Source organism: Heptranchias perlo, chromosome 37, assembly GCF_035084215.1.
Source record: "Heptranchias perlo isolate sHepPer1 chromosome 37, sHepPer1.hap1, whole genome shotgun sequence".
Classification (NCBI taxonomy): domain Eukaryota; kingdom Metazoa; phylum Chordata; class Chondrichthyes; order Hexanchiformes; family Hexanchidae; genus Heptranchias; species Heptranchias perlo.
The window spans coordinates 1944019-1970086 of NC_090361.1; the positions used below are offsets into that span (position 1 = coordinate 1944019).

The following is a 26068-nucleotide window of genomic DNA, read 5'->3' on the forward strand; positions in this document are numbered from 1 at the left end:
AGTCCAGTTCCCAAAGAACATGGCCTCGCTCTTGCTACGATTTACCCTGGCCCCCGAGGCCAGTTCGAACTGGTCGCAGATGCTCATCAATCTGCGGACCGACAGCTGATCCGAGCAAAAGACGGCAACGTCATCCATGTACAGGGAGGCCTTGACCTGAGTGCCTCCGCTGCCTGGGATCGTCACCCCTCTTATGCCCGCATCCCTCCTGATGGACTCGGCAAAGTGTTCGATGCAACACACGAACAAGACGGAGGAGAGAGGACATCCCTGCCTGACTCCAGATTTATCGGAAAGCTTTCTGATTCCCACCCGTTGATTGAAACTGCGCTATTGATGTTTCCACCTTACTTCTCTATTAATTTGCTGGTTAAAATAAAACTATGACACAAGAGCACATTTTGAAACTCTGATATTAGGCGAAACTTTCAACCTTTGATGTGGGTGTAAAATGTGCGATATCAGATCAATTATACACCCGCCCGATTTCCCTTTCCATTGATTTAAAGGTTTCGAACACCAAGGTGCAAAGTGTCTCTCTGAATAACCAGGCATGATTAAGAATTGTCCATTGTTTGGGTCTCTGAGAGAACTTCCCATCTTGCATTGTAATTATCATTCATCTGCCTACCCAACTACAACTCAGCTTGGGGCCGTCTTCGGAAGCTAACTCCTTTTAGGCAAGCTTTGGCAAAAAAAAAACACATCTTCACACAACTCATGTCCAAACCCTTTGTGTGAAAAAAATGGCCAAATAATCCTGAATTGTGACAGCCTTGGTATAAACAGAGCGTACAGCTGGGCGGCAGTAAAACAGAGAAAATAAACTTCAGTCTTCATTCCTTATGAAGCTTATATACTAAAAATGTCTCTTCTCTTTACAGATGCTGACTAACCTGCTATATATTTCCAGCTATTTTTGTTTTATTTAAAATAAATTTGAGCTTGGCCATGTAATTATTTTTACACACGTGAGTAGAGTTTTTTCCAAACAGGTTATTCTGAAAATTCTGCTCCCATATTGTTACTCCAGCATACAGCATCTCCAGAAAGGCTTGTACTGCAGTGGACACTGCACGTGCTGCAGTTCCATTTTTTACAGTGTGGCTTTTAGCTCAGAGCCCTTGCTAAACCTAAGTCAGAGAAATGAAAATCTGTAGTATCAGCTAGGCTCGGTTGGTAGCGTTCTTGCTTCTGAGTTAGAAGATTGTGGGATCGGTCCGTATTTCAGGATTTAAGCACATAACCTGGGCTGGCAGGCGTGCTGCTTTACCAGAGGTGATGTTCTTGCACCCTGTATATCTGTTCAGGTGGATGTTAAAGATCCCATGTCACTGTTTGAAGAAAAGTAAGGAATTCTCTTGGCCAACATTGCTCTTTCAACCAAGACTGCTAAGAAATCAGATTAGCTGGTTATTTTCCTCATTGCTGATTGTGGGACCTTAGTGTCATATGTCTTCATCAGATTTACTGTCTCTGAAATACTGAGATGTTTCTCACTTGGCTACTACACAATCCCTGTCTTTTTATCCAACGCAGTAACATCATTCACACCCTCCTCTTATAAATGAGGTAAATCACTGAACAAGTCAATTTACCTCAAGAACGATTCCTTTAAATTCTACTTCAAGAAAATATTGACCCGAAGTGCAAAGCAACAAAAGGCTTTATTTATAAAAATTAAAAATGAACAAATTGTCTTTGCACTTTGGAATACTGCTGCTGTGTAAATTAACTTCTCTCCCCTTTGCAAAGTAGGAATGCAGAGTTTTCTGTTGCAGATTGTGGTCGTGGGTTGGAGGCTAATGTGTTAGGCGAAGGTGGGAGGTTGGAGTGCAGCTTAGGCTTTTATTGTGACAACCTGTGCCCAATGCTTAGTCATGGTGAGTAGCTGCAGAGTGGGACTGAGGACAGGGAGTCAGATTCAGAAGGAAGGGACGCAGACCCGCATACAATCACTTTCCAGCATTCGCCCTAATGCAACATTTACTTCCTTGTTCAGAAGAGCTTCTTTCTGTTTTCAAAGCTGTGCTTTGGTTGTAGCTGTTTTCGATACTTGCCTCACGACTCTGTCCTTCCGGCGGCGGCTTCTAATCGAGCCCCAGGCTTTCTCCTGGCCTCTCAAAAAAAAAATTCAATTTCTCGGCTTTTGATCTTTGAAATATATTAAAAAATTGCAGGCCTAGCTGGAATCAGCGGGGACGGCGGCTGGAGTGAATGGGAAGCTGAGCTGTGCCCTGCCACAGGCTGGTATAGTACTACTGACTGAGCTGTGCTTTTGGGACTATTGTATGCAGCGAGACAGCATAGTACCAGTTTGGATAGTTAACTTCTTACAATGACCTTTCCTAGTCTATTTTTCTCTACAGGTAAATGTGATGGTTACTGTGCCGGTGGTATGTACCTCTTCATGCATGCAACAATCCAGCTGCTTGGTGAATGGATTTTACTGATGTGCTGGCCGAACGGTATTAGTTTGTCATCGGTGTGAGTTTATGCTTTAATTTATTCTTGACTGTTATTGATATAATTTCAGTGATTGCTTCACAATCGTTAATTCTTCAGAGACCAATTAATCCGTATCAATCACACGGAGCGCTGGCGAGTTAATGCTCAGCCTGAGAAAAGAGAGCGAAAATTCGATTCACCCTGCTCACAGGAAAGGATGCATGGGAGCAATTTCCCGTCAGTAATTCATCCTGGAGTTCAGATATCTTTTAATCATTCGGATGATGAACCTTACTACCTGTTTATCACCTGGATATCCGCCATTCTGTATTCTAAACTCTTAACCAGTTCTTAATAAGCCTGACGTTGAAAGGAATTCACAGCTCTCTGCAGTCTATTTCTCTTAACTCAATTCAAAGTTGCTTAATTCATTTTATTTGATCATACAATTGTAAAACTAAATTTCCACTTTGCTTAATTCAAATTATTGGTAATTCAGCTTTTTAACTGAATTATCAGTAGACTTTATATTAAGGGGTTTAACAGCACACTAAATACTCCCAGTGTAAAATTACTCTAGATTGCACTGTCTGACCTGAGTGTCCAATGGGTACATTATCTTTTCGTGCTTTAAATGTCCCATTGTTAATATCACTCATCATTTATTTTATAATGATGACACTACTGCTGTTTTGAACCCCTCCCTATTTAACAATTACCTAACAGCACACAGAATTTCTAAAACAAAGTCAGGAAAAGAGAAAAGGATGTTGCCAGGGTTCTGCTATTATGGCTTTAGAATAACCATGATTGACTCTTCCTCCTCTTCTCTTCCCCCTTTCAAGGTTGAGATTAAACCATAATACATTGATCATGGGGGATACATTTGTTATATAAAGCCTTGTGAAATATTCCAATTCAGATGTTTGCTGTATTCTTGAAGAATGATATCCTGCTCCATGCTTAGAAGGAATTTTGGGGCGATGGGTGGAGGAACAGACTTTCAGTTTTTTTTCACCTGTCCACCAATTGTTATCTCTGCATCACACACCCAGCCATAGCCAAGACAGCAGACAGAAAGGTGATCTGCTTTCAGACCTCTACTGCTGCCAGTGTGGCTGTCCCTCCAGTACACCCATGGGAGATTGCTCCCATGAAACTCGGTGCTTTCCTGTAGCAATACAGCTAAATCATAGAACCTGCACTTCAGTACTTTTAAATATGTTATCTATACTCATAGGTGCCCTAAGATGATTTGACAAATGATACTGAGAACTCTAATGGAATCTAACAATCCAGAAACCACAGGACCAATGAACGTCACTTCCAACTCTTGTAAGGAAGTAATGGCTTAGAGGATCAGTCTTCGTGATGTATTCCACAGAGTGCAAGGCTGAGGTGACGCCTTCACAGAACGGCAATCGTTATTTCCATTACACACTACAGAATCACACAATGCAGGCATTTGAGGTCATGAACGAGCTGCGCCTGAACCAGCAGTTATGCGACGTCACACTTCAAGTGAGATACAACAATCTTCAGCGAGAGTTTATGGCCCACAAGATCGTCTTGGCCTCCAGCAGTCCTGTCTTCAAAGCTATGTTCACCAATGGCTTAAAGGTAATTATTCCATTTGAAAAATTACTTTTGTCTTCCTTCATTCACCACTCACCATTCCTCAGGCAAAGAGGAGGGCACACAAGCTTCAATGATGCCCTTCATCTGAAACTGATGATGTGCAATAGCAACCGAGAGACTTTCACTGGTCTGGCCACTACTTAGAAACTTTGTCAACGATAGAATCTGACCATAAGGAGAATCACAGGCACAAAGCTGTGTCTTCCCACTCCGTGGCATAGTACATCTATTTTTTCAAATACATTCACCTCATCTGTTATACCTCTATTTTTCTTGTGCCTAGGGCTCTTGCTACGACAGAACTATACCATCCTGTAGAGTTTCCCAATAGTTAACCACCTCATCAATGAAATGGCTAACCGCAATCTTTAAATTTCACGCAGATGAGTCTGCTACTACCATTCTGTTGAGGTTTTAAGTGGTGAATAGAGGCCTTTAATGTATTTATCAAAGGCCCAAATGCTGCCAGTGCACTGATCACAAGGATTAATTAAATCTCAGCATTGTTCCAATACCATAACTATTTTCATAATATCCAAGGTAGAACAAGTGGGCTCTGTTGCAGTTTCTGATCCCACCTAGACCCTCAGTATCTGCTTCGGCAGGGCTGTAAACATCAGATCTGAGCTATAGAAACATAGAAAATAGGAGAAGGAGTAGGCCATTCGGCCCTTCGAGCCTGCTCCGCCATTCAATATGATCATGGCTGATCCTCTATTTCAATACCATAATCCTGCACTCTCCCCATACCCCTTGATGCCTTCTGTGTCTAGAAATCTATCTATCTCCTTCTTAAATACATTCAGTGACTTGGCCTCCATAGCCTTCTGTGGTAGAGAATTCCACAGGTTCACCACCCTCTGAGTGAAGAAATTTCTCCTCCTCTCAGTCCTAAATGTCCTACCCCGTATCCTGAGACTGTGACCCCTCGTTCTAGACCTCCCAGCTAGGGGAAACATCCTCCCTGCATCAAGTCTGTCTAGCCCTGTCAGAATTTTATATGTTTCAATTCATTCTTCTAAACTTGAGTGAATACAGGCCTTGTCGACCCACTCTCTCCTCATACGACAGTCCTGCCATCCCAAGAATCAGTCTGGTGAACCTTCGCTGCACTCCCTCCACGGCAAGTATATCCTTTCTTAGGTAAGACCAAAACTGCGCACAATACTCCAGGTGTGGTCTCACCAAGGCCCTGTATAACTGCAGTAAGACATCCTTGCTCCTGTACTCAAATCCTCTTGCAATGAAGGCCAACATACCATTTGCCTTCCTAACTGCTTGCTGCACCTGCATGTTTGTTTTCAGTGACTGCTGTACAAGGACACCCAGGTTCCTTTGTACATCAACATTTCCCAATCTATCACCATTTAAATAATACTCTGCCTTTCTGTTTTTCCTTCCAAAATGGATAACTTCACATTTATCCACATTATACTGTATCTGCCATGTATTTGCCCACTCACTCAACTTGTCTAAATCGCCTTGAAGCCTCTTTGCATCCTCCTCACAACTCACATTCCCACCTAATTTTGTGTCATCAGCAAACTTGGAAATATTACATTTGGTTCCCTCATCCAAATCATTGATGTATATTGTGAATAGCTGGGGCCCAAGCACTGATCCCTGCGGTACCCCACTAGTCACCGCCTGCCATCCCGAAAAAGACCCATTTATTCCTACTCTCTCTTTCCTGTCTGTTAACCAATTTTCAATCCCTGCCAGTATATTACCCCCAATCCCATGTGCTTTAATTTTGCACACTAACCTCTTATGTGGGACTTTATCAAAGGCCTTCTGAAATCCAAATACACCACATTCATTAGTTCTCCCTTATCTATTCTACCAGTTACATCCTCAAAAATTGTCCAATAGATTATAGTCCTTATGTCACTATGGTTTATTCAGCAACCTACTGCTGCTGAATTTTACCCCCAATCTGCCTGTTATTCTCTGTGAAATGAATAATTGTGTTAATAGTTTATATTTGTTTAATATCTTTCTTCACATTTGTTTAATTTCTTTCTTGGCATTTGTTCACAGGAATGTGAAATGGAGGTTGTATCCATTGAGGGAATCCATCCTAAAGTAATGGAGAGATTAATCGAGTTTGCATACACTGCCAGTATTTCCGTGGGTGAGAAATGCGTCATACACGTGATGAATGGAGCTGTTATGTACCAAATGGACAGTGTGGTCAAAGCGTGCTGTGATTTCCTGGCACAGCAACTGGATCCCAGTAATGCTATTGGGATTGCAAACTTTGCCGAGCAGATTGGCTGTGCCGAGCTTCACCAGAAAGCCAGGGAATATATCTACATGTACTTTAGTGATGTACGTACCAGTAAGGATGGCAATGCTATGCGTATAGTATAACCTGAGGTAAACTGAGCGAGACAATAGCTGTCTGCTGCTCCAGGATGGGTAAATTTGGTTGTGGAATCGTTTCTGTAACTCATTTTGTCTGACATATCTACATTGGATGACATAAATGGGTTTGAGATCTGTTCTGAAGACTCTGCTCCACCAATGGAGAGGCACTTCTCCTTTGCTTAATACCTCCCCAAAGAATTAAGGACTCAAACTTGCATCTTATTACCCCATATTTTCATAGTATTATACAGCACAGGAGGCCATTCAGCCCATTGTGCCTGTGCCGGCTCTTTGAAAGAGCTGTCCAATTAGTCCCACTCCCCAGCTCTTTCCCCATAGCCCTGCAAATATTTCCTTTTTAAGTATATATCCATTACCTTTTGAAAATTACTATTGAATCTGTTACCACCACCCTTTCAGGAAGAATGAACTTGGTTACCGACGCTACTGCCAGTGGAAACAGTTTCTCCTTATGTACTCTATCAAAACCCCTCATAATTTTGAATATTTCTATTAAATCTCCCCTTAACCTTCTCGGCTCTAAAGTGAACAACCACAGCTTCTCTAGTCTCTCCTCAGAACTGAAGTCCCTCATCCTGGTATCATTCTAGTAAATCTCCTCTGCACCTTCTTGACATCCTTCCTAAAGTGTGGTGCCCAGAATTGGATAGAATACTCCAGCTGAGGCTTAACCAGTGCTTTATAAAGGGTTAGCATAACGTCCTAACTTTTGTATTCTATCCCTCTATTTATAAAGCCACGGATCCCGTATGCTTTTTTAACAGCCTTGTCAACTTGTCCTGCCACCATCATAGATTTGTGTATGTGAACCTCCAGGTTTCTGTTCCTGCACCCCCTTTAAAATTATACCACTTAGTTCATTCTTCCTTCCAAAATGCATCACTTCACACCTCTGCATTAAATTTTATCTGCCATGTGCCTGTCCATTTCACCAGTCTATGTCATCCTGAAGTCGTCTGCTATCCTCCTCACTGTTTAGTACGTTTCCAAGTTTTGTCATCTGCAAACTTTGAAATTATGTCCCCTATACCCAAGTTCAGGTCATTAATATATATTTTAAAGGAAACTGTGGATCAGACATATCCTGGTAATGTTTGCAAAGAGAACTTCCTTGGCTGCCAAGGGTCTGCTTTGATGTTGCAGTGTTCCCTCTGTATTAAGATCAACCACAACCCACCTTTCATTTTTTAATTGCTCTTTGAGTGTCTGCCAAGCTTTTGCTGTGTTTTAACAATTTCCTTAGCTGAATTCACTATAGTGCCTCTGGGGAATGGGTGTGTTGGGAGTGTTCTTAATTATTTTAAAATAATAAAAGCTTCAAAGGCTGCCGAATCTTAAGATGTTTCAGCAAAGTGTGTTCTAATTTCAGGTGGCAAAGCAGGAAGAGTTCTTTAACCTGTCGCACTGTCAGCTGGTCACCCTTATTAGCCGAGAGGATCTCAATGTGCGCTGTGAATCGGAGGTCTTTCATGCCTGCATCAACTGGGTTCAGTATGACTGTGAGAACCGGAGGCCATATATCCATGCCCTGATAAAAACAGTCCGATGCCATTCTCTCACGCCACATTTCCTGCAGATGCAACTCCAGAAGTGTGAGATCCTCAAATCGGATTCCAAATGCAAAGATTACCTCTCTCAGATTTTCCAAGATTTGACTTTGCACAAGCCTACAAAAGTTCTTCCTCGACGAACACCAAAAGTGCCACAGTTAATGTATACAGCTGGTGGCTACTACCGCCAGTCACTGAGTTTCCTAGAAGCCTACAACCCCTGTGATAACAGTTGGATTAGGTTAGCGGACTTAAAAGTGCCCCGAAGTGGGCTTGCAGCCTGTGTTGTCCATGGACTGCTTTATACAGTGGGTGGTCGGAATAATGCTCCAGATGGGAACACTGATTCTAATGCCCTTGACTGTTATAATCCGATGAACGATCAGTGGTCATCTTGCGCTGCAATGAGTGTTCCAAGGAATCGAATAGGTGTTGGTGTCATTGATGGTCTGATCTATGCTGTTGGAGGATCACATGGCTGCATTCATCATAACAGTGTGGAGAGGTAAGTAATTTGGCTAGAAAACCTGCTGTATTCAGCAAGTAATCTGATTCCATAGACTTTGGGTAACATACATCCAGCAATACCATGATGAATCCTGTTGACAGTGAAATCTTGTGTATATCAAGAGGTAACCAGTTTAGTATTACAGACTACAGTTTGAAGAGCTGGAGAAAGCAGTGAGTTAGAAGTTTGATAGTGGAAAAAAATACTGCTTCAAATTGAATTTGTTTCTGCATGTTGTCAGCCTGACTTGCTAATGATAGAATACTTTGTGAAAGGTTTGTAATCCTGAGATTGACTAATCATACAAGAAACACAGTGTAGAAACAAGTTATGCAGTTTGTGACTGGAGGAAATGCTTCCTCTTAAACTGTGAGGCACTTTCCTCTTCTTAGGAATTGAACACTGGAGCGCAGCGTTTCATGATAATTGGAATTTAATTTCATTGGTTCATTTGCAGTGAAAGTGAATTGGGTCATTGGAATATGGAAATTGGTTCCAGAGAAAATACTGTTAGAATCTAACAGTCCAATTGGTGTTTATGTATTGCCAAGACAGTCCTGTGTTCTATGTCTATTTGCTGGTGCTTTTGTATGTAGGACAATTGACAGTTACTGCCTTGAGTTCAAATATTTTAACTGATAACATTCTCCTACATTTGCATGTTACAGTAAAACCTCACACACATTTCAACTTTCTTTGCAGATATGATCCAGAGAGGGACGAATGGGAGCTGGTCGCTCCGATGCTAACACGGAGAATCGGTGTGGGAGTCGCCGTTATTAACCGCCTACTTTATGCAGTTGGAGGTTTTGATGGAACTAACAGATTGAATTCAGCAGAGTGTTACTATCCTGAGAATGATGAGTGGAGGATGGTAGCTGCAATGAATACTGTCAGAAGTGGAGCTGGTGAGGGCATATTCTTGTCACACCAGGTTAACTGCCTGCTCTATTCGTGGTGGTTTTACATATCGAATTTAAATATGCATTTTGTATTGCCTCCTCGCTATCTTACTGCTGTGAGCACCTCTTCTAGCAGCTCAATCCTTGCACAATCCAGAGTCAACAATTTGGTTGCATTTGTTCAAATTTGATCAAGCATAGTCTGTTTTTTGCTTGTTCTTCCCCTTTCTCTTCCCACCCTCAGAATATTACACCATTCCGAAGCTGAGAGGTTGGCAGGCAACCTGTCCTTAGGTCTTGATATTGCTGCCATTTAACAATTCACTAGGATTGGTATAAGCCCCTAAGGATGACTACTCTATAATTGTCCCTTCCAGCAAAAACCTCACTTGTATTTGGTGACCCACCACCAAGTTGTTGAAGATTAATACCTTGTCATTGCAAAAAAAAAATCACTGGGACAACCCATACCCACAACTGAGTGGCATAAGCACTATTGGGATTTGCACTTTGCTACTAGCCGACACACTGGAAACTGTTGATTTGATTCTGTCTCACTGCAGGTGTCTGTGCCCTTAACAGCTGTATTTACACGATGGGAGGCTATGATGGCATGGATCAGCTGAACAGCGTGGAGCGTTATGATGTCGAAGCAGACAGATGGATGTTTGTGCCTCCCATGAAGCACCGCCGCAGTGCCCTCGGAGTCACAGTCCATCAAGGAAGGATTTATGTTCTCGGTAAAGTTTCAAAATGCTAACTTAGTTTTCAGTTTGACCCTTCCCCAATGGCTCAACGAGTATCTGAGTCATACTAATGAGGTCCCAGTTCCAAAATTCTCTGCACTCGGCAAAGGTCCCGGCAGATTGGAAAACTGCTAATGTAACACCCTTATTTAAAAAGGGTAGCAGGCAGAAGGCTGGAAATTATAGACCAGTTAGCCTAACATCTGTGGTGGGTAAAATTTTGGAGTCTATTATTAAGGAGACCGTAGCGGAACATTTGGATAAACATAATTTAATAGGACAAAGTCAGCATGGCTTTATGAAGGGGAAGTCATGTCTGACAAATTTGCTTGAGTTCTTTGAGGACATAACGTACAGGGTGGATAAAGGGGAACCAGTGGACGTAGTGTATTTAGACTTCTAGAAGGCATTCGACAAGGTGCCACATAAAAGATTATTGCTCAAGATAAAGAATCACTGGATTGGGGGTAATATTCTGGCATGGGTGGAGGATTGGTTATCTAACAGGAAGCAGAGAGTTGGGATAAATGGTTCATTCTCGGACTGGCAATCAGTAGCCAGTGGTGTTCCGCAGGGGTCGGTGCTGGGTCCCCAACTCTTTACAATCTATATTAACGATTTGGAGGAGGGGACCAAGTGTAACATATCAAAGTTTGCAGATGATACAAAGATGGGAGGGAAAGTGGAGAGTGAGGAGGACATAAAAAACCTACAAGGAGATATAGACAGGCTGGGTGAGTGGGTGGAGATTTGGCTGATGCAATACAATATTGGAAAATGTGAGGTTATGCACTTTGGCAGGAAAAATCAGAGAGCAAGTTATTATCTTAATGGCGAGCAACTGGAAAGTACTGCAGTACAAAGGGATCTGGGGGTCGTAGTGCAAGAAAATCAAAAAGTTAGTATGCAGGTGCAGCAGGTGATCAAGAAGACCAACGGAATGTTGGCTTTTATTGCTCGGGGGATAGAATATAAAAACAGGGAGGTATTGCTGCAGTTATATAAGGTATTGGTGAGACCGCACCTGGAATACTGCATACAGTTTTGGTCTCCATACTTAAGAAAAGACATACTTGCTCTCGAGGCAGTACAAAGAAGGTTCACTCGGTTAATCCCGGGGATGAGGGGGTGGACATATGAGGAGAGGTTGAGTAGATTGGGACTCTACTCATTGGAGTTCAGAAGAATGAGAGGCAATCTTATTGAAACATATAAGATTGTGAAGGGGCTTGATCGGGTGGATGCGGTAAGGATGGGTGAAACTAGAACGAGGGGGCATAATCTTAGAATAAGGGGCTGCTCTTTCAAAACTGAGATGAGGAGAAACTTCTTCACACAGAGGGTAGTAGGTCTGTGGAATTTGCTGTCCCAGGAAGCTGTGGAAGCTACATCATTAAATAAATTTAAAACAGAAATAGACAGTTTCCTAGAAGTAAAGGGAATTAGGGGTTACGGGGAGCGGGCAGGAAATTGGACATGAATTTAAATTTGAGGTTAGGATCAGATCAGCCATGATCTTATTGAATGGCGAAGCAGGCGCGAGGGGCCGATTGGCCTACTCCTGCTCCTATTTCTTATGTTCTTATATAACATGTTCTTAGGCAGATTATAAAAGTGGTACTGGTATTTGTCACTCAGCTGTACTCAGAAGGGTTAAAATAGGCCCCATAACAATGTTAAGATATGTAATGACTAGACCAATACCCTGTCCTTTCATCTCAGGGACCAGCCTCAAAGCCAGACTGGATTGAAAGCCTTTATTTCCCTCCTCCATAGCTGCAAGGGTTTGATGTAAAATTAGCCTCCATTCGATGCAAGCCCACAGCACTAAGCTGTCCCTAATTGGGCAAAATTTGGCAATCTTATTTAAAGCCAGGAATGTGGCTATTGGAAATGGCACACTGGTGCAGTTGGACTGCTTCTGAGATTGTGATGAAGGCACATTGTAGAAACTTGGTATAGACAATTCTGCAGCGTGTGGTATTACAATACAATAATGTCATGATTGAGAACAGAGTACTCAGTGACATGAGCATAATGCCTGGAGTAAACTGGTTTGCATTTAAAATTCATATACTTACCTATCACATGATGTACATGGAATATACTGTGATATATTTGTATCACACTCTTGCTGCTGGCTGGAACTCACATGACTTCATTGGTCAGAGTTGTTAAATCAGCATCAGACAAAGATTATGTCCCATCCAATGAATTTTTGTGCATCCTATATTTCTGCTTGAGTGTCTAAAGTTAAAGACTCTGTTTAGGGAATTGATACAGACCTACAACCTGCTCTGGTAGACCAACTAGTAGTGAGCTTTTGCTTTTTAAAGAAATTAGTGCCCTTAGATGGTAAATGAAACCTGGAAAACAAAGCTGTCCTGACTATCATTAACTGGGAATCAACAAATCAGGGGCAGTTGCTCCCAGAGTTTCTGTTGTTGGATAGGTTTACCTGTCCTGGCCATTGGCTTCACTTGTTATTCTATGTAAAATCATTAATCAGAGGTTCAAATCCTGATTTCTGGAACTGACATTATGCAAATTCACTGGCAATACTGACCTTATCCTTTATATATTGTGTTCCCCAGGAGGATATGATGGGCATATTTTCCTTCACAGTGTTGAATGCTACAATCCAAACACTGACCAGTGGACTGAAGTTACCCAACTTACATCAGGCCGCAGTGGGGTAGGTGTAGCTGTTACCATGGAGCCATGCAGGAACCAACCACAGCGATGAAATATTTTAATCAGACAAAGGGAGCAGAAATAATTTTGTCCAGATTTCAGTTGAAGATAAAGAAAAAAAGGCACACTTGCATTGGAATGGTGAGCTTCAGCTAACCAATCCACCTATGAAGAAAAGCAAGAGTATGAAATTGTGGAAATCATTCAGTAAGAAATGGATTTCCATTATGACCAGGTTTGCAAGACTAATTCTAACCAAGAGACATACACAGGTCTGGAGAGGCACAAACCAAATTCAGCCACTCCATACATAACTGATTCTGGGACTATCTGCATAGTAGAGATGTGATGAGGCCCTAATCGGTATTAATCAAGTCTCAATAGACTGGATGGGACTCTCTAATCCACTGCTGAAAAGATCCACCTTCAATATGCAAGCTTATGCTAATATAAATCCTCCAGATGTGTAATGATAGCAAGTTTCAGAAGCCCAGGATTCTCACAGAATGTTTGCATCAGCAACAGTAATTCATGGTCAGGTTTTGTTTTGCAGCACACACTAAACATGGCTTGCAAACTGTGGGGGATTAAAACATTGCCCTTTTACCAGAGAACTGAATTTGATTTTATCCCTAACTCATGAGATGATTGTCTCGAGGTAAACTAGGCTCAGTCTCAACCCAACTGCTAATGAGCATTACTTAGAGAAATTCATGTTGCACTAATTTCACAATCTGCATTAGGAATTCACAGTACAGCTGCTTACCATCTATGTGACTGTTATGCTAAACATTTGAATTCAGTTTATTCATGAATACATTAAAATGTAAAATAAGCAAGACTCTAGTCTATCATTTTGATTTTAAAAGAACCTGAATTGTCAGGATCTAATGTATTGTAATTTGAAGTTTGATGTAAAGAAATCTGACAGCAGTTTAGGCTGTTGTCCTACAATCATCAAATATTTGATTATAGAATCATAGAAGTTTACAACATGGAAACAGGCCCTTTGGCCCAACATGTCCATGTCACCCAGTTTATACCACTAACCTAGTCCCAATTGCCTGCACTTGGCCCATATCCCTCTATACCCATCTTACCTATGTAACTGTCCAAATGCTTTTTAAAAGACAAAATTGTACCCGCCTCTACTATTGCCTCTGGCAGCTCGTTCCAGACACTCACCACCCTTTGAGTGAAAACAGAATCATAGATTCTATTATGGCAGGCAACTTACTAAAATTGCTAATTTTGAAAGACTGAATGTTACAATCACAGGTGTAGAATAGGCACTTGTACTCATTCAAATATTTATTTTGTTCAATCATATAGAAGTCCAGAGAATCAAAAGATTATTCCCACAATACAAGAGGGAATAAACCACTTTATTAGAACAGAAGCACATTATTTCAATGTAGGCACAATACAGTTTAGGAGAAGGGGACATAGTTGTAACTATCAAACTTTGCAATATAAATAGCATGTAGGACCTGATTATGAGCTAAGGTTGTAGAACATCAGTGTTTTCCTTGAAACCATACATGCACATTCCATATCAAAACTGTACTTTCACTGAGGAGCATTATCTCATCATCTTTACAATGTTTCTTTCACCTGTGCTAGTCTTGACAGAAACATGGGGAGGCACACCATATTTCAAGAAGCCAGCTAATCAGACAGTCTTTGAGTACAGTCCTGATATTTTCATTTGATTTGTTAATCTACTGCCTCCCTAAAAAACTGATCATTTTTACCCAATGTGGCCAAGTTTCATTTATAAAACTTAAGAATGGGATTCAAATGCTCAGTACGCTGGCTTCAGGAGTTCACTGTTTGGAAAAGTTTACACAAGTGTATATACATAAGGATTTTGAAAGTATTTTACAGTATTCTACTGCTATGACATGAAGTGGCAGTACACAAGTTTGTGCCTGTAAATTCTCAATTTCAACTATGCCATTAGGGAAAGCACTGTCCAGGTTGCTTCACCATATACACCTGTTTTTATTATAAGTCACACTGGTAGTCTTGTGCTCTTCTTGCAACCATCTCAAATGGCATAGGCTGTGGGTTGGTGCACACCTTGTTAAAATACCACATCTAGAAGAATCTGTTCATGTGACTTGAAGTAGAGACAGAAACTAGATTTTCCAAGATCAAAGCCATGGGTTCAGAAAGATTTGCCTCAAAAAAAAGGCAGTGATTCAAAATGAGCACAGTTCACTTCTTGTTTCGTGCCCCAAGAATAATCTACCAATCCGTGCTCACCAGGCTCCACAGGTGATCGCAGATGAAACTCTCAGAGTGCTTGGTAGAGTCGATGTTAATGGGCTGCGCTATACCCATCCCAAAATGAACTGAGGAAAATACAGTTAAGGAAATCATTGCATACAAGTCAATCCCAACAAATAACATTCCATTTTCTACCACTTGTATAGAGTTTAACTGAAGAAATAAGAAAGCACTATAGGGAAACACAGAAAATCCACTAATGTTTTGTTTTAAGAGAAGATGTATCTAAGTTTTTTTTTTAAAAAGGGAACCAGTTGAGTTGATATTGCAGAGAAAGATAGTACATATTTGGACCATAACTCTTCACAAAGAGGTCTCAAATTTGAGCATGTCAGAAGAGAAATGAAATATGGCCCAACCGGGTATCTATTTAAAAAAAACTTCATAAACAATTTTTTTGAATTAAATTTTCTGGTGTAGCGGCCACTGTCAGTTTCTGCAACATCCAAGAACTCAAATTATCCAATTATCTTGAAAATTCTGGTCTAATCCAGGATTGCCACGATGTTTTCAGCCTGCCCATCCCACTGGTAATCTTGCCAATGTTACGCAGTTCAAACTGTTCTTGGATACATTTGATGATTCTTTTCTCATTGTCGTGGACTCTTGCTTTTGACAGGATTGGACACTATGCGCTTCATCATATACTCTCTCACCGAACCTATATTCATGGCTAAAATTGCTTTAACTGTGCTGAAGTTGATGACTCATCTGTTTTTCCACCAATTCTGGGGTGGCCGACTGTTCTTTCTCCATATTAGTGCCCTCCTCCACTCATCTGATCCTATCCACTCTGATAATTCCACTCTACATTCATCAACTTCCTTTAGATTACACACCTTCAGTGCAAAGAAGCTTCATTCCTTTTGCAGAGTAATATCCGAATCACAACGTCTCTATTTCCATAGAGATTGATTGAGCAATGAAAATTGTCAGTTCTTCAAAAAGGTCCATACATCTCAAGTTCAACTAATCACCCTTAGTTAGAACCAAAGAAGTTTGCAGCATAGAAGGCAGCCATTCGGCCCATTGATTCTGTGCCAGCTCTTTGCTAGTTTTCTTCATTGACATTCTTGGCCTCAATTCAAATGAAATTCCCACATCTGCTTTATTGCTAAAGCTGCCTCAGAGAAGCTCAGTTTCCCCTTTCATGCCAAACACTTCTTTTCCCTCAACAACTTACAAGGGAAGAAGTGTGGGTTTGGGGGGAGGAAAACACAGTTGAGTATACTTTTGTTTCTCTTCACTGCACTCTTATTTTATTGAAATCAAGACTCATACTATCATCATCTCCTATTGTAACTCATTTTTCCCCCTGGACTTAATAAAATGGAACTTTTCGCAGTCTTTATTGTCCTGAAAGCTTTTATAACCTTGCCACTACTTCTTGATTATGCCCCCCTTTATTATTTGCAATTGGTGGGCTCTGCACTTGGCCTTCACTTACTTTTCTCAATATAAAATAGTCTTTGTTGTCACAAATGAAAGGATACCGCCTTTTATAAGAGAAGGGTCACAGTCATAGTCCCAAATGATCTTAGTGACCTTGTGGAAGATATGAGCCAAGTACCTACATAAATCACATTTAAACATAAGCACTCTACATAAAACAAAATGATCTGCTGTCAACCAACAGAAAGACCTTTTAAGTTGAGACAATGGGTCATTTTTGTGGCACGTAGTATGCCATGCCGCACCACACAGTGAAATAGCAGGAAATGGATCATCTCAGTAATAGCTGTTCATGGAGCTAGGTGGGAGAAATGTGTTTTTTCCCCCTCTCCAAAATTTCTTAATATGGAAAAATGAAGGTAATCATGAATCAACCTGCTTACATACAATTCTAGTGGCTGGTGCAGGATGACCATTGGCAGAGGTCTGGGAGTAGGTTGCTATTGCATCTGCTGAGAATCAGGAGCTGGTTTTAAGTGCACCAGTTAGTTAATAACTGTACATATTATTCCTGCCAACTAGTTTATGTATTTTGTACCCCCACCACCACAGTAGATAGACCTGGGAGCAAGGTCTTTGCCACGCAGGCTGCTCAGAGGGCCTCAAATGAAACGGATTATCCTTCCTTGTTGTGGAGAAGCAGCTGCCTCATCTCCCTCCTCATGTTGCTCAAACATCCTGACAGAGTTCAAGAATTTTACTTTCTACCACTCCATGACACAGTAAAAGCACAAAGATGCAGTGTAACTAGACAAGAATATTTTAAGTAAACCTTGCTGCTGTTGCTTTAAATACTTTTTAAAACTTACTTAGTAGAAGGAATAACCACTGTTGTATCTTCATCCACCTCTTCTTCCATTTTGGCTATTTCCTTTTCAGTCTTCTCAAGCTCCCCTAGCTCTTTCTGTAACAATGTGGCTTTTATACATTAAGGAAAGCAATAGTATATAATTGGTTTATTGTAACATTGCTCCTGCTTTGTATGAGCTGGATGCACTTAAAGATACAACTAAAAATTTTTTTTAAAAAGACTTGTTTTATCACATCAAAATCTCTAAAGCACTTGAGTGAATTACTTTACTGTACTGACATGCACATAGGGGCTGCAACATCCAACAAACAGCAATAAGCTGAATGACCAAATAATCTGTTTGTTTGGTGGTATTTATCAAAATGTTGCACCCTCCGGTAGCTCATCAAGCAGTCACCTTCATATTGAAGCCTAAACATGGTTAGCAAGCTATTCATCAACATGTTATCAAGCTTCATTTGATCCCATCCTCACCCTATGTCCACACACATTTCCAGCAGGATCGTGTGGAGAGAGCAGAAGCAGAGATTTGGCCAATTTTTGCCTCACTTACCCAAAACCCACCAGCACCTCAGCTAGGATTAGCTACCTCAGCAGGAACTGCAGTTCAAACCAGAGATCTTCCTAGTTTTCATGGCTCAACCAGCCATTGGTGAATAGTAATGGACTTACTAGTCCAACTCCAAAGATTTGGACTAGTAAGATGCAGTACCGAAGTCATTTAACTAAAGACAAGCAAAATGTTTGAGCGCCAACCAGTGGCAGAAAACACTTACCACACCATCCCGACTTGGAAACATATCACTGTCCCTTCATAGTCACTGGGTCAAAATCCTGGAACTCCCTACCTAACAGCACTGTGGGAGAACCTTCACCACACAGACTGCAGCAGTTCAAGGCGGCGGCTCACCACCACCTTCTCAAGGGCAATTAGGGATGGGCAATAAATGCTGACCTTGCCAGCGACACCCACATCCCATGAAGCCTATTGGAAGTTAATCTCTAGCATTGACAAGTTGAAAAAAAAAAGCAATTTGACTGCTTGTATTTGTTGTCTGACCTAGGCAAGGCACTAGGGTGTTTATTTATTTATTTTAAAACTTAACTCAATTCTGTAGTAAAGGATATTTGAGTTCCATTTCTTGCACAGCGTTCTGTTCCTGACTCTCTTTCCACTTTTCCTTAATCATCTGCAGCTCCAGAAAGCTTTTCTCTTTTTCTTCTTCCGACTCTATAACTTTCTGTGCCATATGCACCCGTGTCTGCTGCATCTCTGAAATCACCAAAACCATAACTTAATTCTCAAACATCTTGGATCAGCCAGTCATTTCCAGAACTTTGCAATTTTTGCAACTCCAGTTTAAAAGCAGTGACTTCTATTTCAGCACAATTAAAGCTATGGTAATCGCTGGAAGGTAATTAACATTTTCAAGTAACGGTTGATATATAAAGTTAATGACACTTAAGGAAATCATAGAATCTTAAGAGTGGTTACAGCACAGGAGACCATTCGGCCTATCGAGCCAGTGCCGAAATAAAAGATTACTACAGTGCTGCGCTAAACACATGACTGAGTTTAGAATCTAGATTCCAAAGGATAATGGCCAACGGGTGTTTGTGATTGGAAGGCCGTTTCCAGTGGGATTACTCAGGGCTCAGTACTAGGTCCCTTGCTTTTTGTGGTATATGTTAATGATTTGGACTTAAATGTAGGAAGCTTGATTAAGAAGTTTGATGATGATACAAAAATCAGCCATGTGGTTGATAGTGAGGAGGAAAGCTGAAGACTGCAGGAAGCTATCAATGGACTGGTCAGGTGGGCAGAAAGGTGGCAAATGGATTCAATCCAGAGAAGTGCAAGGTCATGCATTTGGGGAGGGCAAACAAGGCAAGAGAATACACAATAAATGGGAGGATACTGAGGTGTAAAGGAACAGAGGGATCTTGGAGTGCATGTCCACAGATCCCTGAAGGTAGCAGGGCAGGTAGATAAAGTGGTTAAGAAGGCATACAGGATACTTTCCTTTATTAGCAAAGCTACTGAATATAAGAGCATGGAGGTTATGCTTGAACTGTATAAAACACGAGTTAGGCCACAGCTAGAGCACTGCGTACAGTTCTGGTCACATTACAGGAAAGATGTGATTGCACTAGAGAGGGTACAGAGGAGATTTACAAGGATGCTGGAGAACTTTAGCTACAAGGAAAGATTGGATAGGCTGGGGTTGTTTTCTTTGGAACAGAAGAGGCTGAGAGGAGATTTAATTGAGGTGTATAAAATTATGCAGGGCCTAGATAAAGTGGATAGGGAGGACCTATTTCCCTTAGCTGAGGAGTCAGTGACCAGGGGGCATAGATTTAAAGTAATTGGTAGAAGGATTAGAGGGGAGCTAAAGAAAATTTTTTGCACCCAGAGGGTGGTGTGGGTCTGGAACTCACTGCCTGAAAGGGTGGTAGAGGCAGAAACCCTCATTGCATTTAAAAAGGTGCTTGGATGAACACCTAAAAGTGCTGTAATCTGCAAGGCTACAGACCAAGAGCTAGAAAGTGGGATCAGGCTAGGTAGCTCTTTTTCAGCCGGCACAGACACGATGGGTTGAAAGGCCTCCTTCTATGCCGTAAATTTCTATGATCCAAATTGTCAACACTAGCAAACGTAGACAAATCAGGTCAATACAAATACACCAAGGGGATGGGAATAATGCAATTCATTAGGAGATTCTGCTCTGTATGTAATGTCCTCCCAAGATAAGCATCTCTGCTGCTATTGTCAACCTTTAGAGTATCCAGTCTCAGTATGTGGATTTTTTTTAAACCCATGTCAAGTTTACAAATGTGAGATTTCAGCTCATTTATTTGAAAATTCAGAATTTTTTTGCCTTACCATTAATCAGCTGCTTCACACATTTTTCCATATCCAGGTAGGCATTCACAATCTTTGCCTTATTCATCATGGCATTCTGCAGCAGTACCTCTCCATGACAGCCAGAAAGAATAACCACCATTTCATCTGCTAGCGCCTTAAGTTCCTGGATCTGCACCTCCATCTTTATGAAGAACAACCTAAGACAGAATTTATACATTTTAATTTCTTGTTCTGATGTTCAGCAACAAGATTGGGAGAGAAGTTTACACTTGTTTCATTTTTTTATTTTACCAACCGTAAGTTTTATATTCCCCCACGGGGGTGAGCCCACAGGGAATTTGGGGGGGGGGGGGGTGAGCCCACAGGGATTTTGGGTTGTGGGGGGGGGGGGGGGGGGTGAGCCCACAGGGATTTTGGGTTGTGGGGGGGGGGGGTGAGCCCACAGGGATTTTGGGTTGTGGGGGGGGGGGGGGGGGTGAGCCCACAGGGATTTTGGGTTGTGGGGGGGTGAGCCCACAGGGATTTTGGGTTGGGGGGGGGGGGGGTGAGCCCACAGGGATTTTGGGTTGTGGGGGGGGGGGGGGTGAGCCCACAGGGATTTTGGGTTGTGGGGGGGGGGGGGGGGGGTGAGCCCACATGGATTTTGGGTTGGGGGGGGGGGGGGTGAGCCCACATGGATTTTGGGTTGGGGGGGGGGGGGGGGGTGAGCCCACATGGATTTTGGGTGGGGGGGGGGGGGGGTGAGCCCACAGGGATTTTGGGTTGGGGGGGGGGGGGGGGGGGGTGAGCCCACAGGGATTTTGGGTTTGGGGGGGGGGGGGGGGGTGAGCCCACAGGGATTTTGGGTTGGTGGGGGGGGGGGGGGGGTGAGCCCACAGGGATTTTGGGTTGGGGGGGGGGGGGTGAGCCCACATGGATTTTGGGTTGGGGGGGGGGTGAGCCCACAGGGATTTTGGGTTGGGGGGGGGGGTGAGCCCACAGGGATTTTGGGTTGGGGGGGGGGGGGGGGGGGTGAGCCCACAGGGATTTTGGGTTGGGGGGGGGGGGGGGGTGAGCCCACAGGGATTTTGGGTTGGGGGGGGGGAGGGGAGGTGAGCCCACAGGGATTTTGGGTTGTGGGGGGGGGGGGGGGGGGTGAGCCCACAGGGATTTTGGGCTGTGGGGGGGGGGGGGGGGGGTGAGCCCACAGGGATTTTGGGCTGTGGGGGGGGGGGGGGGGTGAGCACACAGGGATTTTGGGCTGTGGGGGGGGGGGGGGGGTGAGCACACAGGGATTTTGGGCTGCGGGGGGGGGGGGGGGGTGAGCACACAGGGATTTTGGGCTGCGGGGGGGGGGGGGGGTGAGCACACAGGGATTTTGGGCTGCGGGGGGGGGGGGGGGTGAGCACACAGGGATTTTGGGCTGCGGGGGGGGGGGGGGGGTGAGCACACAGGGATTTTGGGCTGCGGGGGGGGGGGGGGGGGGTGAGCACACAGGGATATTTGGGGGGGGGGGGGGTGAGCCCATCCTTGCAACCAAACTCCGACTCGCCGCTTCCCTCACCGTCCCGCCCCCGGTTCTCGGTCGGACGCCGCTCTCTGTCCCGCCCCCGGTTCTCGGTCGGACGCCGCTCTCTGACCTGTCCCGCCCCCGGTTCTCGGTCGGACGCCGCTCTCTGTCCTGTCCCGCCCCCGGTTCTCGGTCGGACGCCGCTCTCTGTCCTGTCCCGCCCCCGGTTCTCGGTCGGACGCCGCTCTCTGTCCTGTCCCGCCCCCGGTTCTCGGTCGGACGCCCCTCTCCCGCTCTCTGTCCCGCCCCCGGTTCTCGGTCGGACGCCGCTCTCTGACCTGTCCCGCCCCCGGTTCTCGGTCGGACGCCCCTCTCCCGCTCTCTGTCTCTGTCTCGCGCGCCGACCGTTGGATTTATAAAACAAAATTCAAATCCTTCCAATGCCGCGCGCCCAACTGTCTTTTTGTAGGACCCCGCTGGCTTGACGTGTGAACTGCCGGTTTGGGAGTCAAATCAGATTTCTTTTTGTCAGATGTTACATTTACAATGTCTTATTCCAATGTAAGTAATTATTGATCGATTCGTAATCTTTATGTTACAACGGAGGGAGAAAATCCTGTCTTCCGGGCGTAAATATTGCATTGCATGCACCGTATTCTCCTGGCATCTAAATTGGACACCTATACAGGCTGTCCGACTCCGCTGTGAGGTAAATATGGCTGCGGCCGGGCGCTCGATTCTCTTTCATTATCCATCGAGTGCCTGACATCCGCCCTCAGACAGGGGTTAAATTATTCCACTACACTATCTGGAGATTCATTCCACTTGTTGATCATTCTCTGTATGTCCTCATATCTGTCCTAAAAGTGGGGTTGCCAACTCTGGTTGGACCTATTCCTGGAAGTTTGATCTCTCGTCCAGTCAAACACCCTTTTATCTTATCTTGAATATTTTTTATTGCTAATGAAACAAAAGTGTTCAAAGAAAAGGGAAAAAAAAACACTTTTTTAAAAGCCCCAATGATTTTTCTCCTAGGTTGCTCGCAGCTGTGACCAGGAGATTAATCTTTCACTCCTGGAGATTAATCTTTCACTCCTGGAGATTAATCTTTCACTCCTGGAGATTAATCTTTCACTCCTGGAGATTCCAGGACAATCCTGGAGGGTTGGTAACCCTGTCCAAAAGTACTTCTCTAGTATGAATCCCAGTTCTACTCCTGCAATTTAACTTAAAGCAGTATTTCGGTTAACTTTTTCTATACCCTTAACTATCTTATACCATTCTATAAAATCACTTCACAATCACCTTTCCAGGTGGAAAAGCCCAAGTTTTTCCAGTCTTTCCTCATAACTCCGACCCCCACTACCTCCCCAGATACTGGAATCAGCTTCCTGGCTCTTCACTGCACTGCCTCCAGCACTTGAATGCATATTCTGGCGATCAGAACTGGACACAGCATTCAAGCTGCGGTCTGACTATAACATTTGATCATTACCTCCTCTTACTTTTATTCTACTGTTTTGGCTAGGTAGTTCATAGAATCATAGAAAATTTACGGCACGGAAGGAGGCCATTCAGCCCATCTTGTCCGCATTGGCTGAAAATAAGCCACCCAGCCTAATCCCACTTTCCAGCACTTGGTCCGTAGCCCTTTAGGTTACGGCACTTCAGGTACACGTCCAGGTACTTTTTAAATGAGTTGAGGGTTTCTGCCTCTACCAGCCTTTCAGGCAGTGAGTTCCAGACCCCTATCACCCTCTGGATGAACATCTTAAAATAAAAACAGAAAATGCTGAAACACACTCAGCAAATCAGGTAGCATCTGTGGCGAGAAAAACAGTTAATGTTTTAGTTTTTTTAAATTTTTTCGTTCATGGGATGTGGGCGTCGCTGGCGAGGCCGGCATTTATTGCCCATCCCTAATTGCCCCTTGAGAAGGTGGTGGTGGATGACCTTTCTTCGGAACTGGAAGAAGTTAGAGATTTAACAGTCCTCCTTGCTGGAGGACATCCACGGTGCTGGCTGTACTACTTAAGGTATGATGTGGAGGGTTTGAATGTAAGCCTAAACAGTAAGTTCTGGCAGACTATTCTACCACAGAGAGCATCATAGCCGCACCTGATTTTATTCGCATCTGACATCCAAACTCATCCATTTTCCACATGAATCACTGAAGCAGGAACAGGAACTCTGGCTGATTTTTTTTGCCTTTCTCTAGCCCAGTGACACTGAAACCAATTTTAGCACCCTACTGCTCCCACAATATCCTATTGCAGGATATTGACCCTGCAACAATGAAGGAACAGCAATACATGTCCAAGTCAGAATGGCGTATGACTTGGATGGGAACTTGGAGGCGAAGGTGTTCCCACAACATTGCTGCTCTTGTTCTTTTTGGTGGCAGAGGTCACAAGAGAAGGAGGTGCTGTTAAAGTAACCGTCTGGATTCAGTCCCTGCACCATCACTGGTCGTACCCATCCCACCAGCTTCGCTTGGGCTGATGTATTGTTTCTAGAAACACACGTACAATGTGCCAACTACAGTTATTAATGGAGCACATTTTAACCATCTTTCCCCAGGATGCCAGCTTTTTTGGGTGCCTGGGGGTCCTGCTGTGCCCCTGATTAAATGCTGGGTACGGCCTGAGTACTGGCATACCTCGGGATTGGAGGAGCGATGCAGAGCTAAGAACCTACTTCCTATTGGTTGGAAGTAGGCAGCACTGCTATACCAGAGGATGGAATCGCTGCTGTTTGACTCATTCCAAGTTTTCTCATCTTCCAGCTGGGCAGCATGTTGTTCCTTGAGTGTGATACAACATACTGTCAGATATGGCCCTATGAACAGATCCTCAGACTGCCTTTTGTAAATGGCTGTTTGGAATGCAGAACATTTTGGGGATTAGGCAGCTAAAAGTGAATTGGGACAACTGCTCTTCCAGCCCAGAGGGACCAGAGACTTGCTGAATTAATGTAATTGAAGATTTGTTTCAGCTAAATGCACTGCTTGGTGTTACCATGTTATACAGGACAGGAGGATCACAGGTTTGAATGCCCTATCTGTTCTTAGCTGGCTGATTGCAGTCTCCCAGGGGGAAACAATTTAATTTTAGCAATTGCTGCTTCAGAAAAGATTACACTGTCAGAGACCTTGTTACTCTGAAACGCATCACTCAGGAAATTGTTAAACCATAGTTTCCTGATAGGCAGGATATATAAAGTTACTGTATTCAATACTGTCACAGGCTGAGTTTAATCTTGCTCTATCAATCTGCTTGGTAACTCAGTTTGATTTTTAAATGTCCTCAGTAAAGGCTGTCCCTCCATATGATGCTCCTGTTCCCCGAATTAAGAGGCTCGTCCATTCCGTGGGTTATTGATCTCTGCTAACTTCAACTCTTCACAGGATATCTGGTTCATTACGGGATTGTCCTTCCTCTAACAGCCATGCACCTTTGGGCACATGGGATGCTCTTGTGCCAGAAATCCACTGATTCTGTCCCATGGTTTACTCAAGAGTGTAAGAATGGTCTTCCCTCTCTAGATGACTCAGCTGCAAATGTTTGTTCTCAGGGTGTGGGCGATACTGGCAAATGGGCATTTATTGCCCCTCGTTAGTTGCCCTTAAGGTGGTCATGGGCCTTCCCTTTGAATAACTGCAGTCCTTGTGCTGATGCTGCTCCCACTAGTGTGTTAGGTAGGGAATCCCAGGATTTTGACTCCATAGTGGTTGTCATGGTGACTGGCGGGCTCATATATGCTCCCAAACTGCAGCTGCTTAAAAAATCAAACAAGGTTGCCACACCTGACCTTGTCCCTACCCATTGTAGGTAAGATTCAGCTCCTGACAGTCAAGTAGTCCAACAGGTGTTGTTTAATCCACCTTTAAACAATGGCTGGGTAAGATACGAGGTAGCAGGGGGCTAGTGCCTCCAAGAGAGAAAAAATGAGGGTGGGATGGGGGTCTATCTGTGCACCTTGCATGCAACACAATGAACATGTGGCCACAGTGTTAGTCTGTCTGCTGTAACTTCATTAATAGCTGCTCTTCTGTTCTACAGATCAGAGTGAAGCTGGAAACAATTGGCAAAAGGAGCTTACACAGAAGGAGCGGAACTGGTCGACTTAATACTGGACATGGTGAGGAAGGAGGCAGAGAGCTGTGACTCTCTGCAGGGGCTCCAGCTCTCCCATTCCCTGGGTGGTGGCACAGGCCTCCTCATCAGCGAGATCAGAGAAGAATATCCAGACAGAATAATGAACAGCTTCAGTGTGATGCCC

General features: G+C 43.6%; 2 protein-coding genes across 5 annotated transcripts; one reads left to right on the forward strand and one right to left on the reverse strand.

The window, feature by feature from the left end:
- Positions 1-1889: 1889 nt before the first annotated feature.
- On the forward strand, positions 1890-26045 carry keap1b (kelch-like ECH-associated protein 1b). 2 transcript variants are annotated; one of them, XM_067972933.1, is made up of 8 exons: positions 1890-2485; positions 3689-4068; positions 6127-6417; positions 7847-8532; positions 9238-9443; positions 10001-10177; positions 12778-12878; positions 25849-26045. In XM_067972933.1, the coding sequence occupies exons 2-8, from the start codon at positions 3820-3822 to the stop codon at positions 25951-25953; spliced, it is 1815 nt and encodes a 604-aa protein (XP_067829034.1). In that variant the 5' UTR covers positions 1890-2485; positions 3689-3819; the 3' UTR covers positions 25954-26045. The 2 variants fall into 2 exon arrangements, with proteins under 2 accessions (XP_067829034.1, XP_067829035.1); XM_067972934.1 differs by lacking the exon at positions 25849-26045 and having other exon boundaries at positions 12778-13711.
- On the reverse strand, positions 14217-22261 carry LOC137304374 (kinetochore protein Spc24-like). 3 transcript variants are annotated; one of them, XM_067972949.1, is made up of 6 exons: positions 22126-22261; positions 20317-20495; positions 18559-18705; positions 17431-17533; positions 16663-16739; positions 14217-15234 (listed from the first exon to the last, which is right to left on the reverse strand). In XM_067972949.1, the coding sequence occupies exons 2-6, from the start codon at positions 20477-20479 to the stop codon at positions 15128-15130; spliced, it is 597 nt and encodes a 198-aa protein (XP_067829050.1). In that variant the 5' UTR covers positions 20480-20495; positions 22126-22261; the 3' UTR covers positions 14217-15127. The 3 variants fall into 3 exon arrangements, with proteins under 3 accessions (XP_067829050.1, XP_067829049.1, XP_067829051.1); XM_067972948.1 differs by lacking the exon at positions 22126-22261 and adding an exon at positions 21918-22060; XM_067972950.1 differs by lacking the exon at positions 22126-22261 and adding an exon at positions 21842-21863.
- Positions 26046-26068: the final 23 nt, after the last annotated feature.

What these genes read in the sequence shown, in the direction of transcription:
- keap1b (XM_067972933.1), top strand. Translation starts at nt 3,820, where the DNA reads ATGTATTCCACAGAGTGCAAGGCTGAGGTGACGCCTTCACAGAACGGC. An exon ending in TCTACATGTACTTTAGTGAT is followed by an intron (nt 6,418 to 7,846) that starts GTACGTACCAGT and finishes TTCTAATTTCAG; the next exon opens with GTGGCAAAGCAGGAAGAGTT. An exon ending in AGGAAGGATTTATGTTCTCG is followed by an intron (nt 10,178 to 12,777) that starts GTAAAGTTTCAA and finishes TGTGTTCCCCAG; the next exon opens with GAGGATATGATGGGCATATT.
- LOC137304374 (XM_067972949.1), bottom strand. Translation starts at nt 20,479, where the DNA reads ATGGAGGTGCAGATCCAGGAACTTAAGGCGCTAGCAGATGAAATGGTG. An exon ending in GCAAGAAATGGAACTCAAAT is followed by an intron (nt 17,534 to 18,558) that starts ATCCTTTACTAC and finishes TAAAAGCCACAT; the next exon opens with TGTTACAGAAAGAGCTAGGG. An exon ending in CCCTTCTCTTATAAAAGGCG is followed by an intron (nt 15,235 to 16,662) that starts GTATCCTTTCAT and finishes TATTTTCCTCAG; the next exon opens with TTCATTTTGGGATGGGTATA.